Here is a 14,729-nt window from a genome sequence, read left to right on the forward strand (position 1 = left end):
CCTGTGCTCTATCACATTTAGGTTATTCTGACTACAGCTCTCCAGAGTTGTTACTGAAAGATCAACATGTGCAGAGAACTCCAAAATGCACCAAGAGACACAGCATCTCCAGAAAATTTCCAGCCCTGGCTGGTTTGACTGACCACAGCCTCAGGTCCAGGCACTGAATTTCATTGTCCCAACACACAGGTGAAAAGCAAAGCATTACATTCAGGATGCTATTTTATAATTTTTTTCATACTTTTTTTTTTTCATTTTTTCTTTTAGCAATTTACCTGACACTGCCTTCTTTCTGCAATCACTCAGAGGAGTGTTTTATTGCATGTTAAAACACAAGATATGTATTGAAAGTAGCAATTTTATTTGAGTTAAAATTATTTACAAAAACCCAAAGACATACTTCATGAAACTGGTACAAACTATTTTTCCTGCCGTTGGCTTTTGCTCCAAAGATCACAGCTGAGAAATACTGTATAAAATAAAAATAGGATTGGATTCAGAAAAGTACTCTACTGTTCTAATTTCCAATTGAGAGTATTTACACAAATATTTACAATGGAAAAAATGTTACTTTAAAACTTTAATTTGCAAGTTGACCTCAAGTACCCTTTAATGCAGAGTTATTTGAGGGTCTAACACACAAAAATGCACTGCAGTTCACAGGGTGATTTCTCCCCCCACCCTCAAAAAAAAAATAAATCTGCATTTGTCAGTGCTTGACAATTAGTTACATTTAAAAAAAAAAAACCTGTTAAACACTGAGGTAAATCAATTCCCAAACAATTACCAGTGTAACAAAGAAAGGTAGTTGTCCCTGCTTTCCCCCATCAACGTATTTTGCATCTTCTTTTCTCTTGCCATCTCTCCACAGAAAACTACATAAACAATTTGAAATCTCATTATATATGTGAAAATGACTAAAATCCAAAAACTAGATAGGCCAAATATTTAATAATTTCCTCCTGATGTAGATCACTTACATACACCTTTTCCCTCTCTCTCAATACCATTTTGGTTTTTTTTAAAGAAGGGGAACACAACCTCAAAAACTTTTCTAAGTTACACTGATACACTAACTTTTAGAAGGTGATGAGAGAAAATGCAAAAAAATATGACCAACGTAAGATTTTTGCCGTTAATCAGTTACTTCCTTACAGAATTCCCAACAATCTGCATTATCAAAAATAGGAAGACATAGAAGGCAGCCACTGTATGTAAAAAATTTACAGCTGGCACTGATACAAAAGCACAAGTTCTTAACTTTATACATGGAGATAACACAAGATCTAAAAGCAGGTTAGATTTCCTGTTATTTCCCCCTCATTATACATAGAACTAATATTTTTATGGCTTCAAGTTTTACAAATTCAATGGAGTAACATGATGTAACTACCTATACAGGTATTTAAAAATGTCAACGAAGCAGATCGCAGAACAGTCTGCAAATATTCAAGACCACCTTAATAAAAATAATTAATAATCAATTCTGTTGGTCTGAATAGTGAGTGCAAGAAAAAAATTGTTAAAAAAGTCATGTATTTTCTGGGATTCTTTGTTCCACTTAAGTCCTCAAACACAATGCTTTGCTGTGAACTAGACCTCAGACTGAACAAAATCTTAGCTATATCAGCAATTTAAGGCTTTGTGTTGTATGCATTTCAACTCTGTCATACTACAGAAGGATGAAATAGAAAGATTATGTCAGCTGGAAACATTAATCCCCATTGGTGTTTTAGCTTCTTCAAAATTCTTACCCCTAAAACATCCAAATTAATTGTATTCAACATTATAAAACACACCTTGAGTTCTTCCTTGACACAAATTAAAACAGCATTTCAAAGTTTTTGCTTATCAGAAGTGTAAACTACCCTGGGATTGAGAGTTTTTTAAATATATTTTTTCTTTCTTTATTTTATTTGCATTTTAAACAGGGCACAACTTTTTACAGTCACTATTCTTTTTGTGGATAACATACCCTCAATGGCTTTGTGTGTTTATGGGTCTGCATGCTCTTGGAACTACAAAGCGTTATGGTCTAGCAGGTTACAGTACGTGGGCCACGGGAGTTTTAGAACTGAGAAATAGTTCAACGACCTAATTTCAATCAAAACAGTATAAAAAATAAACTATCCAATCCTCGCCTCTTTGGATTCCAACAAATTTTAAATATAGACAGTAGTTAAAATCACAAAAGTATTTAAAAATTTATATTTTATGATTTTGGAATAATCTAGTAATAAAAAAAGCAGGAGCAAATTAAACTCAAATAGGAGCGGTGCTGCTGTCCAGAACTTCTTTATTAGAACATTTGTTTGATACCTCAGTAGCTAAGCTGCCTTTGCACCTGGCTGGCATGAAACAGTGGCTCAACAGTAAACAGCAGTTGCACTATCAGCAGCAAGTTTTTCCCCTTGAAACTTGTCACGAACAAAGCAAGAAAAAAGATAGGGAGGGTAAACCCTGCCAAAAATATTTAAATACTGCACTGCATCATAAACAGCAAGGTTTCTTTATTTACTTTCCTCAGAACCTTTTTCCCCTCATTTTTGATAGTTGCAGATTGATGTAGTAACTGTCTTTTAGAAAATGCTGAATGCATGGTTAAGAGACCAGGTAGCCTTAAAAATCCGAACACGAATGACACAGATGAATGCTCTTGGTATATCCTTCAAGGATTTCTTTCATGACTTCTTCTTTTGTCTAAGGGTAGCTCCAGCATTAGAGTGCCTGCAGCGGAAGTTAAGTATCTAGCAGTGTTCCAAGTATTCAATCACCCTAGAGATGGATTTCTGGCCTGTTGTTCCAACAGCACACTGGAAATGCAATAGAAAACACAAGTAACAAACAAGCATTTGTAGCACCTCCTTCAAATATCTGAGAGCTACTCTATTTTCAGAATTTTGGTATTTACAATTATGCATCGGTAAAAGCAACTAGGTTCAGGTAGCCAATTCAGAAATATCTTCCTGGCCAATCACAATATAAAGACAGACAAAAGGCCTTTCAGTATTAAAAAACAGAATATTGTCCTGTACTCTTATGAAGACACAAACTAAAAAATGTTAATGCTTCTAAAAATGCATGAAATATTAACAGAAAACAAAATTACAAAAATATCTACATACATCAATTTGAAATATGTATTACTTACCGTAAGGTTCATAAAACTGAGAAATTTTTTTAGCATTTCAGTCATTATCGAGAAGTCCCCTTCAGGTAAGTACTCTCTCACAGTAGTCACATTGATCTAAGAAATAAAACAATCTTATTTGGGAAACATTTTTCTGGCACAGAACTATAATGCTCTGCATGCGAGATGCACTAACACAAATATATTCACATCATAAAGACGCCTTTTGCTGCCATCTTTATGATTTAAGTCTCTTTTAAGGAATACTCATATCTTTACTGTGTTTATGTTTCTAGAAAACAATTGCTAAAATGATTTTTTTATTCTTGGTTTATTGAAGTTTTTTTCCAAAAAAAAAAAAAAGCCTATCAGACATCCCCCAGGACCTACAAGATTATCAAGAACTAAAACCCCCAGCAGATCACTCCCCTAACAAGGACATGCTCTCCCTTTACAGCTGTGAAGGGTTGAGAATTACTGATCTCACTGTCAGTCTCATTCTGAACACTAAAACTGTTATGGACACTGATGAGTCCAAAGGCACAGAACAGCACCTTAAAGGCCATTTCTGCACCATGGTAAATTCAGACAAGCCTGATGGCAGGTCTGAACTCGTTTTCATGTGAGCATATTTTTGATAGGAGATTTTATTGAGTTCTCAGCCATTGGAGTTCCACATTTTTAACTTCAGATTTCTATTACATATTTCCAATTTGAGACAATTATTTTGAACTAATAGGGACACACACAAGCTCATCTGATTTCAATGGAAGAAAAAACTGAAGACAACTGAAAGAACAAGTAAGTCTGATGGTAACTTGCTTACTAGAACTACTGAGAAGGAACAGGCTTAGCCAATTTTTCTCTGCCTTTCCAAAGTTAATTCTTTTGCTACACATAAGGGGAGAAAGGTAAAAGAGGTCAAATATTCAATTCCAACTGCTTTTGATAAACACAGTGATGTTCAGAAAATTTGTTTTGGCTGGAATAACTGGCAGCTCTTCCCAAAGCTGTATACATCAATGTAGCTTCAGCGATGTACTGCTCACACTGGAGCCCAATTTAATAAACCTCTTTCAATACAGCAAATTATCAGTTAATTAAACATGAAATTGGACTTAAGATCAACTCATTCCCTTACTGGACTCTCCTGGCAGAGACAGCCTAGAAGCAATGCTGTGTATGAGGCCACAATGCAGTCTTCCATGTGCTTCCCAGCATGCTGAAGAGCTGTAAAAGAGACAACAGTCGATTGTATTCTCTAAGCAGCTGGTATCTTTTACTGCTGCAAATACAGTCCTTCATTATCACTTCCCAGAATGCTTTTTCCTCAAACTAAATGAGCTTTTGGACTGAGATTTCAGAGATCAGGAAACACCACACTTACTGACTCAGCAGCACATTCTTGACAAGAAAAATGGTCTTCATTCACTTTCAACTCATTCTGTTGCACAGTATTTTGTCATTTGTCATTTCAATGTTCAAACTGTATGCTGAACACCCCAAACTACCAATGCAAATGTTTCATGTGCTACTACATGCCTCTAAGACTTCCCCCAAAGTAGTTTATTGTGTTAAGGATAACAGGCACAGCATTTTTTGCTGATGACTCAGCATTTTGGGAAAAACTACAAATAACTGCAGACACCAGCTGATGGAGCTACAAAAAGGAGGAAGGATATAAAGCAAGGTAGGAGAAAGTAATATACCACACCTATTAACGTAAGGTAAAAATGATGTATTAAATCATTCACTGCACCTACTATTAGAGGATTAAACAAGAAGGAATGATGTTTCAGACCCATTCTCCAGAGACAAACTATGTAACAGGTCAGAGATACTCAAATTCCTGGAACAAACTACCTAAGATGCAGCACATTAAGGCACTACACAGGTACCTCAGATACTACTGATGAAGGGAGAAGACAGACACAAAGCAGATGGGGACAGAAGAGGCAAATACGGAGAGGATGGGAAAAACCCCAACCCTTCAAGTAGCTTGAAACAAGAACCCTGGAAAACAAACTTAAGGCAGGTAACTTTCAAGGACTCCTCCAGAAGAATGAGTCAACAGCCTAAAAAGCCATCCTTTGCAGAATATTTTTTACATGGAGTGACCTAAAAATGTCTGGGGGCTTTGTTTGTTTCTTCTGGGTGGATTTTTGTTTGTCTGTTTTTGATGTTTGCTTTTTGGTTTTGTTTTGTTTGTTTGTTAAGAAACAGATAAAAGTAGCATAACAACTTCTACTTTTCATGCTTCGCATCTGAATGGCTCCTACTTAGGCAGCAGTTTCACCTGGGATACACTGAAGAAATCTCAGCCCTAGAGACCAGATGTAGATAGGAAGCAGGGGACAAGGTGGGATTTTAGGCCATGACACTGTTCTTCTCAGCCAGACAACGTACCTTTATTAAGGTCAAGTTCTTCATCATCTTCCTCCTTCTTATCCTTCTCCTCAGTACTATCTGACTTCTCTGTGGAGACCCACTGGATCTCCCCACTTGTCTCCTGCCATTCCCCACTCTTATCATGCTGAGCAGTGGGAGCTTCTTTAATCAGCTCATCCGTCTGGCTCTCGGCCAGCTGTGCCGCTCGCTCACACTCCAGGAACAGCTAATGGGGGGAATTCCAGGAGAATTTCTTTAGAAATTAAACCCTAAACACATTGACTTAAATATATTTATTTCCTGTTCACAATTTACCCCTTAATACAATTAGCTTTCAATACTTTTCTTAACAATAGGTTTTTCTTCTTCGATGGAAAATATAATCTGGCCCAACACCAGCCCTGTGCTCCACAGCAAGACCTCCCTGCCTGGTGCTGAACCATTTGCCAGGCTCCTCTTGGACATCATAAAAGTTTAATCCCTTTCCTTGAGATATGGCTTGAAGACTAAAAGCTGCCATAATTTCCTGCTCATTTCTGTTCTCTACCAATTTTCCTTTTCTTTTCATGCTAAGTATTCCCTCTTGGCTTTCTTAGAGCAAAAATATGAAGGAGTCATTTAAAATGTCTTAGCCAAGAACATGAATGACCAAGAAGCTCGTATTAGGCACTTATTTCTCATGAATTACTTCCTAAACCATACAGTCACCAGTTTTAAATACTGCTTTACCAAGCTACAAATATTAAGATATTTAAGATCATTATTTTTACTGCTTTTTTTGTCTGCTACTGGACAGTTATTTCATAAAGTTAAATACAACTGCAGAAAGCATCCATAAAATTAACTCCACTGAAACAAGACATCTGTGATTCCCTTTCATTTTTTTTTATTTTAGTTTGCATGGTGAAATTCATTTACCAAAATTATTGGTGGATTTTTTTTTTTAACAATTTCTATTTTTTTAAATTTTTTCACTTTACTGGTGGATTTCTTTTTTTTTTTTTAAGTCAATTTAGGAATGCTGCTTCACATCCATAATCATTACATCAGTATTTTATTGCTTTTTATAAAGGATGATCCTACTTTAAGTCCCAAAAACATAGTACTTTAAAAAATTATGGAAGCGAAGTATGTAAGAGAAAAGTAGCTTGCAGCTAGTTTAGAACAAAATCTAGCAAGAATAAAACCAGAAATACATTGTATGGGAACAAAAGAGTTTTACTGGATGTCTAAACCACTGTCTTTTACCAGGGAAGCCGTTTCTGTAATGGAAAGCACTGCAGAAGTCAGGGCTGTGAGCAGCAATCTTCCCCGTACCTTGCTCCACTCCTCAAAATGCTAAACAGAAAAACTGACACATTTTCCTTGTTGAGTTCTCCCCTCCCCCGACAATCTGATAATGAGAAATGAGAACTACTGCAGGACAAACATTTCTCACCTGCACTAAAGCCTGAACAGCATCAATCTGTCCAGTTATCTTTAGGCTTTCATCTCCTTCACCCGTACACAAGGAGTCAAAAGAACATGATGTTTCCATATTGACAAGGCAGTGCCTGTTACGGGCACTGTATTCCACGAGATTGATCAACAGACCCAATCCCTGCAACATTGGAGAGTCAAAAAGGATTACACATATTGGAAAAAATACAAATTAGCACAAAACATCTATTTAGATAAACAACTTTGGCCTTATCTTTCTGAGAATATACAACTTATGAAACAGTCAGACGGGGGGGATCAGGATTTAAAGAAATATAAGATAGAACAGAGATCCCTGTACAGGAGACCTTCAATGCTGGAATCTGTTTTTCCAATTCTGAACATGAAAACATTTTTGGAGCTGAGGATTCCTTTATACAGGTTAGGGATTCAGGTGTCCAACCCTCAGCCTATGTTTTTCAGAGATCCTTCACATACACAATTTCACTGCTGCTATTAGGCCACTTTGACCCATTTTATATAAGCTTAGGTAAATCTGACAAAGTTTTTAACTCTAACAGTAATATCAACCATATTTCCAAAATTGAAAAGTTGTTTCAAAATTATTAAATCACATACTTATTTACCTAAATCTTTGTTCATCAGGTAGTGCACTTTTTCCCACCGAACGCAGGGAAAAAGCCCTCAAACCCACCAAATCCTTCCCAAAACTTTATGTACCTCACTTTAGGTACATATGTGGTCACTGAACACTGTAGGGGAAACTATTCCTTAATGAGGAACCAGAACAGCTCAATGCTCAAGGAGGAGGCAAATAATTTTCTGTTAATGTAAGAAGCACAAGAACTTACCAGCACCCGAATATCAAATCTCTGTTCTTGAGGTAGGAACTTCGGAACCTGAAGCACACAATTCATCGCTGTGCCTATCAGACCATCTTGTTCACCTGTTTTTGTACTACCCCATTCTGCAAAGAGAGTTCAGAGGCTCAGCACTGAAAACACTCACATTTATAATGCTAAGCAGCCTAATAAAAACCTTTTGGCTCTAATGAGCCCCCTCTCAGCCCAAGCCCTCATCTGAACATCTCATAGCTTGCAATTCCTCACCCAGCTTGCAAAGACAAATTACTGAGGGCTGTAAGCAAGTATCTACCTCGGATAACTGCTTTAGAGCACTGGACTGGAAAAGCTATAATCAATAAAAAAAAATAATTTTGCACTAACGGTTTATTTGACACTTCACCACAGAATGTGCAAAAAAATTGTTGTCTTACCATTATCATTTGTCAGGTTGAGCAAGACCCCAATGATGGCCCTCATACAGTCTTCCACAGCTTTTCCCACGTGGTTAGTTACATTCTGGTGAGGCAGAGACTTATTGTCTGGTAAACAGATACTGTCTTCAGCACGATTATATCGCTGGATTAACTCCTCACAATGCTGCAGTGCTCTGCAGGGAGAAGGTGAAGAACAAACTTATCTTCACAATATACAGAGCATTCTACCTTTATACTTGTTTCACAAGGGAAAAACCTGAAACACAGGGCTTTATGCAGAATTTTTCTGATACCCAGTCTGTAGAGACAGATACTAAATTTATCACCTATAAAATCTTTTATAAACTCAACTGAAAATTGTGAAAACAAAAACCTGGAAATCTTAGGGTTTTATCTGCTTGATATTTCAAGAGCAAGTTAATTTTCCTTTCCAGCTTCATGACATGGTCTTACAAAAGATATCTCCTCTTTCTATAAACCCAGCCTCTCATATCCTGGCCATCAAGGCACAATATGATTCTGACAGTGTTACCAGAATGTTCTCTTGTTCTCTTCTCAGAACTATTTCCATTCAGTGAGGAATGACACGTGACTTCCCAGCAGTAATATCCTAATCTTGTAACACTAATGGACTACAGGCATAATTCTACTGCGTAACATTAGTTTCACATTAAACCACCACACTGATCTCAATCACAAACAAAGCCAGAAGTATCAAAAATATATACTGGTTTAAGTAACATATTAAACTGTGGTTTGCTTTTTTTAATTTAAAGAAATACTCCAAATATTTAACCTATAACCATGAAATCAAGTTTCCAATGAGGTCTGCGGAGTCAAACTTTCAGCTTCATTTGCTCTCTTATGAAGAGCAATCAATACAAGGGGCAGACAAGCTCTGCCAGCGAACTGAGACCTCACCCAGATTGATAAGTGGCTTAGAAGTGTTTGTACAAGAATCTCTGCCAGGGAGAAATGCCAAGAAAAAAATTTCACTATTTTAATTCTTAGTTACACTGTCAATTCTGCTCTGCTCCGTTCCAGTAAACACCTAAGTATAATGAAAACACAATAAATAAATGTCACTTCACCCTCTTATGTGCTCCTGGTTAATGCAGCAGGAGATGAATCCACAGCTGGCAGCTGCTACAGACCCAACAGTAGCAGCCCTGCACATTGGTAGTACTCGAGTAGTTGCCCATACCCCCATCTACGTTAACTTTACTCAATGAAAAGCAACAGTGGGAATTTTCGGGTTATTCACCCCTAGAATCTTCCAGAATAAACTATTTATTTTTTTACCCTATCATGTGAGGTATTTTGCAAAACTGGGGTTTTGGGGGATTTTTTATACAACTTACTTAGCTGAGGAGACTATGAGCTGTGAGTCTTTGTATGCTATCAGATAGCTCTGATTTTCTGGATTATGCACAGTTACCTAAAGAGAAAAGGAGAGAGTGATATTAAAAACTGTAGAGGTTTTTTTCTCTGAAAGAGAAGCATTCTCTTTTACCACTACTATACTTTATTCAGTTCCACATTTCTTGGCTATTAGGTAGTGTAAACCTTCACTTCTCATTTTTCAGTATTTCCTTGGAGTTCTCATCTCTAAGTAATTGTGGCACTGAAGATAAAACCATCTTCCCTGATAAAGCACAGAAACCGTGCAGCACAATGTTTTGCCATAGCAGAACCCTGAATCCACTTTCTAGGACTACAGTATCCCAAGTGTGTATACAGAACACAATTATACATGTGGTATTTTAAGGACTTGACATCAAATCCACTTCTGATAGCTTATTATGCATCCAACCATAACACACAAGGTTTTCCTTGATTCCCTTGACTGGAATTTGGAATCAATTTTCAGAAACAACAGAAGTCCTTCTCTCGGACTTGCATGATTTGGCATGTTTTGAATTTTGTTCCCTCTCCCAAGTTTCTAAGGATCTCACTACATCAAAAACACCCCTAAGTCCAAATTTGAATATCCTAACTCCAGACAAGGCTCTTCTACTCTTGCTTGGCAATTCCATTTTTTGAATATAAAATGAGAAAATGACTCTGAAATTTTTTTTCTCACTGCTGAGAAGTAAGGTCAGGAGAACTTTTAAGACAGCCTTCAACAATTTTTCAAGTTTCTCAGCTTTTAGCTTGTATTAACACTGTCTTTAAGTCTGTCCTTCTATTTTAGTGAAGAAAACAAGTGACCACTGTAGCTACTTGCCCTCTAATTTGGGTTTAAGGTGTTGAGTGAGTCATTGACCTGTACTCTGATCCCAAATGTTTTCTCATGTGCGGAGATGTGTTTCTAGAACACAACAAGGCTCCACTGCTTTCTTAGGGTATAACAACAGAAACAGAGTAACACCAATAACAAACACCAGACTCAGTAAAACAAGGTATTGCTGAGAAACACACACACACACACACACTATTCCTGTCTATAAAAGCTCCACGTATTTTGATTTCTTCCAAGCTCTCAAAGAAATATTTACCATCTGCATTTACACACTCAACTGATGACAGGACTCATTTGCCTTTCAGGGCAATTTTCTCTTTCAGCACTTCCCCAGCTGATGGTTCAAAGTAGCAATTCTTAACATTGATTTATTGCTTCTAAGAAAATCCCATTTCTATAATGATCAGTTATTACTAGACACACATTGGAGAGTCAAACTCATGCCTTGAAAACAACATCCATAAACAGCAGCTTTTTGCAGGAACTTACAAAAAAGCATCACGTTGTATTTAGTTATTTTTACCAAAAATAATCTTGGAATGCAGTACACACCCACAGAATAGTAAATTAAATTTTCAAACATTACAGAAACACTGATAAGCATCAGAAAGTTAGTACAGTCTATAAAAAAATAAAAAACAACCTTATAGAGCTATTATGTGACTATATACTGTGGAAGAGTGTAAACCAGAACTACTTAAGAAGCAGCTTTCCGAAATGCAAAGGATCTGCTCATACTCACACTTTCTAAGACCCGTAAACATCTCTCTGCGCCCCATAAGGAAGCAACCAACTTCTCTTCATTTTCATCACTGCTTAGATGATCCACACATTCTTTAACTAAACACAAAAAGAAGTTGTTTTCCTCCATAAGTAAGAGGTCTTCAAAAGCCAGGTTACAAACTAACCAGCTACTCACGAGTTGTTATCAACCTCATTTTATACTTTGCACACCAATAATGGCAAGAAACAATCATGAAGACATGATCAGCACTCGTAATTTTTTTCATTTTTTACAAGTGAATGAAAAAAACAAACCTTACAATTTTGTCTTTACAAGTTTGAGATTGTTGTTACAAATTACCTTACCATACATTTTATTTTCTCATGCCAATAACAAGAACAAGCACACACTTCCCAGACTGTACAAGTCTGAAATCATAACTTGAAACTGTCTTCAAATTGAATACTTTCATGTCTCCAATCCTTCCTTTGTTCTCCCACTACTTACTTAAGACCAAACTTTATTTAGGTCAAGAACTCATTTAGGAATGTCCCTTTTCCTACCTAGGAGATTCTGATCAAAAACACAGTAACTGAGACATGTCTTTGAAATAATAATGAAATCAACCCTCCCCTTCCCCTCCCCCCCATTTCTTCTTGAAGGGTTTACTTCCTTTGGTATATTTAGTTTAAAAATATCTGGGCTGAAAATAATTCTGGGAGACTATAAAGGAGATTGTACTCTAGAGTAAATGTGTTGTACAGAGATATGCAACAGCATTCTGTCCAAGCCTAAGCCATTTTTGTTCTCATACACTGTAATGCAACACATTCTACAGATTCTGTTTTACAAGAAAACTATTTTCAACCCACCTGCAACAGATTAAAATCACTAATATTTCTCAGTCACTTGATACTGAATTGTGTATTTAATTTTTAACATTGCTAAGAAAAATATGTAATATTTCTATTTTTAAACACAGGAAATGAATATTACAAAAAGCAAGCATTTTATTACAATTTCCTATTTTTTCATGTGGTCAAAGCAGTATCCTCACTATACCTTTATCTACAATATGATCCAGACCACCCAGAAGCCGCAGTTCTTCTTTAAACCAGTCCCCAGCTCGCTTTGAGGTGAGAGACAGTAACGTCTCCATTGCCAAATGCCCAGTCTGAAAGAGTGAGGTTCTGGAATTAGTGAAATCATCATATGCAGCTGTAGCCAATATACCAAGTCATACAAATAATCATATGAAAACCATAAAAACGAAAGTATAGATTCTGAGAAGAACTACCACCAGAGGGAGCAAGAACAGACTGGAAAATATGCATATTTTAAAAAAAATGGCAGTACTGATAAAAAAGGTACTTAGCATTTTCAAATTTTCTTTATTTCATTAATAGCTTAGATAACACAAGCACATTCCTGTCATCTGTTTCTTGTTATCAAAATAAACAAGTGGCAGAAGTAAATGGACACATCAGCCAGGCAGTAAAAAAACAAAGAAAATCCCCAGTGAACACAGCTTCTCAATCTCTCAGATACACTGGCTTTGCTGCTCATAGATCACATTTGATTCCAATGCAGAGGTCTTGTGTTTTTAATTTTAAACTTGCAGAATAAAGCTATTAAACTGAACAGTTACAGGAAATCTTATTCTATTTACTAATACACTGCTTTAGAAAAAAGGAGGAACGCATATCTAAATTCAACAGCAGTAAAGCTAAGTTCACTCCCTGCAAATGGAAGTAGAACAGTACTCACCAGGCTTGAGCAAACACTCCATTGTCTGAGCAGGAGCCCTCCCCCCACCCCCGAGCATCTCCAGCTGCCTTCCTTGCTTTCAAAATACTTGATTTCCAAGGAGGAAAAGAAAGTTGAAGATCAGATAAACAAGAGATACCACCCAAAGCTGTTTGTGGGTTTTAGGAACAAGCCCTGCAGCACACTGACACTATGAGCATAACAGTAACAGCATTGGTCCAGGGCAGATGGAAGCATCCTTGGGTCAGCAAAGTGGTGTGTGGATCAAGAGAAGACAGGCAGCAGCAAATCTACAATAGGTCAGTTATTTCCTAAATAAATTCCACAAAAGCTCAAAAGGCCACACAGTATTTAGAACATGGTGATTAGTCTTCTGTCAGTGGGCAATAAGACTTCAAATAACTCTAAAAAGAATATAAGGATGCTAATTTTCTCCTTTTCTTTTTAATAAAAGGAATGAAACCTTGTAACACTTTTGCTTTTGAGTAAAGTAATCCATTACACTCAAATTTTTTGTCAATTACTACAAAATTTTAACTCTAAAAGCCCAAAACATGGTTGCCTTAACATTTCAGCCTTATGCTGAGAGTGAAAGCCAGAATAACCTCTTTCACCATCTGAAAACAGAAGCCTCTCCTGCAGGTTTTTGTTATGATGCAACAGAGAGGAGGTATCTGCAGAAGCAGGAGCTCCAGAGGGCTGCGCTCACTGACAGGTGAGGGCCATTTGCTGAGGTGAAGGCCAAGTTCTTCAGGTTTATCTTCTTCTAATGCAGCACAACGAGCCTGGAACAAATTCAACCCACCCACACCTCCGTCTCGGTTTTTGGGTTTATGTTTTTAATGTAAATAGCCATCAAGAAAACAGACCCTTGGAATATTCAAAAATTAGTTCAGCCTAACTTCTAGACAGACACACAAACAACATGGTCTGTGGAAAGAGGGAGACAAATTGATCACCTCCACCTGATCCATGTAAGATTCAAGAAATTGAAGGTGTGACTGGTTAGGCACAAACTGGAGGTATAAAAACATCTGCTGCAATCCTCCTGTTTCTCACTGAGTCTGAAAAAGCACAGAGCTTTCATTTCTTTACCCCAGAAGATTTGCATTTTTGTTTGCATTTTCTGCCTGTCATTTAGTACAAAACAGAGATTTACTTATTGTATCTCATGACAGGGATCTACATGAAAGCAGCTTGATCTCCAACATACGAAGTTCATTATTGTCTCAACTCACCATTGCTACTATTCTAAACTGGAAGAGAACCTAATAATCTCATTTGGTTTGCAAATATTCTCTAAATACTATACAGTCTCTGCTTCTAGATGGTGCAGCTGGGAGGAAACCAGTTTCCATCTGTGAGGTACTACAATATTCAATGCATTTACAGCAACAGCTCAAAATAAATTTAAGAAATAGAGCTGCCTCAGGGAAAAACCCTCAAATACAGCAGCTGAAACTGATGGCCTAGGATATTAATGCTCTTTACTCATGAACAACTTCCTCACAAGACAGAGACCCTTTTGATATATCCTCTCCTATTAAAACCCATGTCTAAGTAAACACAAGAACAGAATTACAGTTCATAAAAAAGCAACAGGCTAGATCAGATTATGAATATGAGAAATGCTCAAGCAGGAGACAGTGGTCTTTGTGACTGGATGCTTGAGCAATGAGGAACCTGCACCAGCTGTTCCATGCTTAATAAAGGGAGCTGTCTTACATTTTATAGTGCAAGAGATAATCCTGGCACTGAC

General features: G+C 37.0%; 1 protein-coding gene across 8 annotated transcripts in view; it reads right to left on the bottom strand.

Moving 5' to 3' along the window:
- Positions 1-340: 340 nt before the first annotated feature.
- Positions 341-14,729, bottom strand: part of WAPL (WAPL cohesin release factor) — a 65,145-nt gene continuing 50,756 nt past the window's right edge. For 3 of the 8 annotated variants that reach the window (XM_015632654.3, XM_015632653.3, XM_033515696.1), the window contains 10 exons: positions 12,266-12,377; positions 11,222-11,319; positions 9,599-9,675; positions 8,235-8,410; positions 7,810-7,925; positions 6,957-7,118; positions 5,537-5,744; positions 4,272-4,360; positions 3,152-3,247; positions 341-2,813 (listed from right to left, as the gene is read on the bottom strand). In XM_015632654.3, coding sequence (XP_015488140.1) covers positions 2,748-2,813; positions 3,152-3,247; positions 4,272-4,360; positions 5,537-5,744; positions 6,957-7,118; positions 7,810-7,925; positions 8,235-8,410; positions 9,599-9,675; positions 11,222-11,319; positions 12,266-12,377 — 1,200 coding nt within the window. In that variant the 3' untranslated portion in view covers positions 341-2,747. Of the gene's footprint in view, positions 2,814-2,836; positions 3,248-4,271; positions 4,361-5,536; positions 5,745-6,956; positions 7,119-7,809; positions 7,926-8,234; positions 8,411-9,598; positions 9,676-11,221; positions 11,320-12,265; positions 12,378-14,729 lie in introns of those variants that run through there. The other 5 variants (XM_015632652.3, XM_015632651.2, XM_015632649.3 and 2 more) reach the window with 3 other exon arrangements.

Source organism: Parus major, chromosome 6, assembly GCF_001522545.3.
Source record: "Parus major isolate Abel chromosome 6, Parus_major1.1, whole genome shotgun sequence".
Classification (NCBI taxonomy): Eukaryota; Metazoa; Chordata; class Aves; order Passeriformes; family Paridae; genus Parus; species Parus major.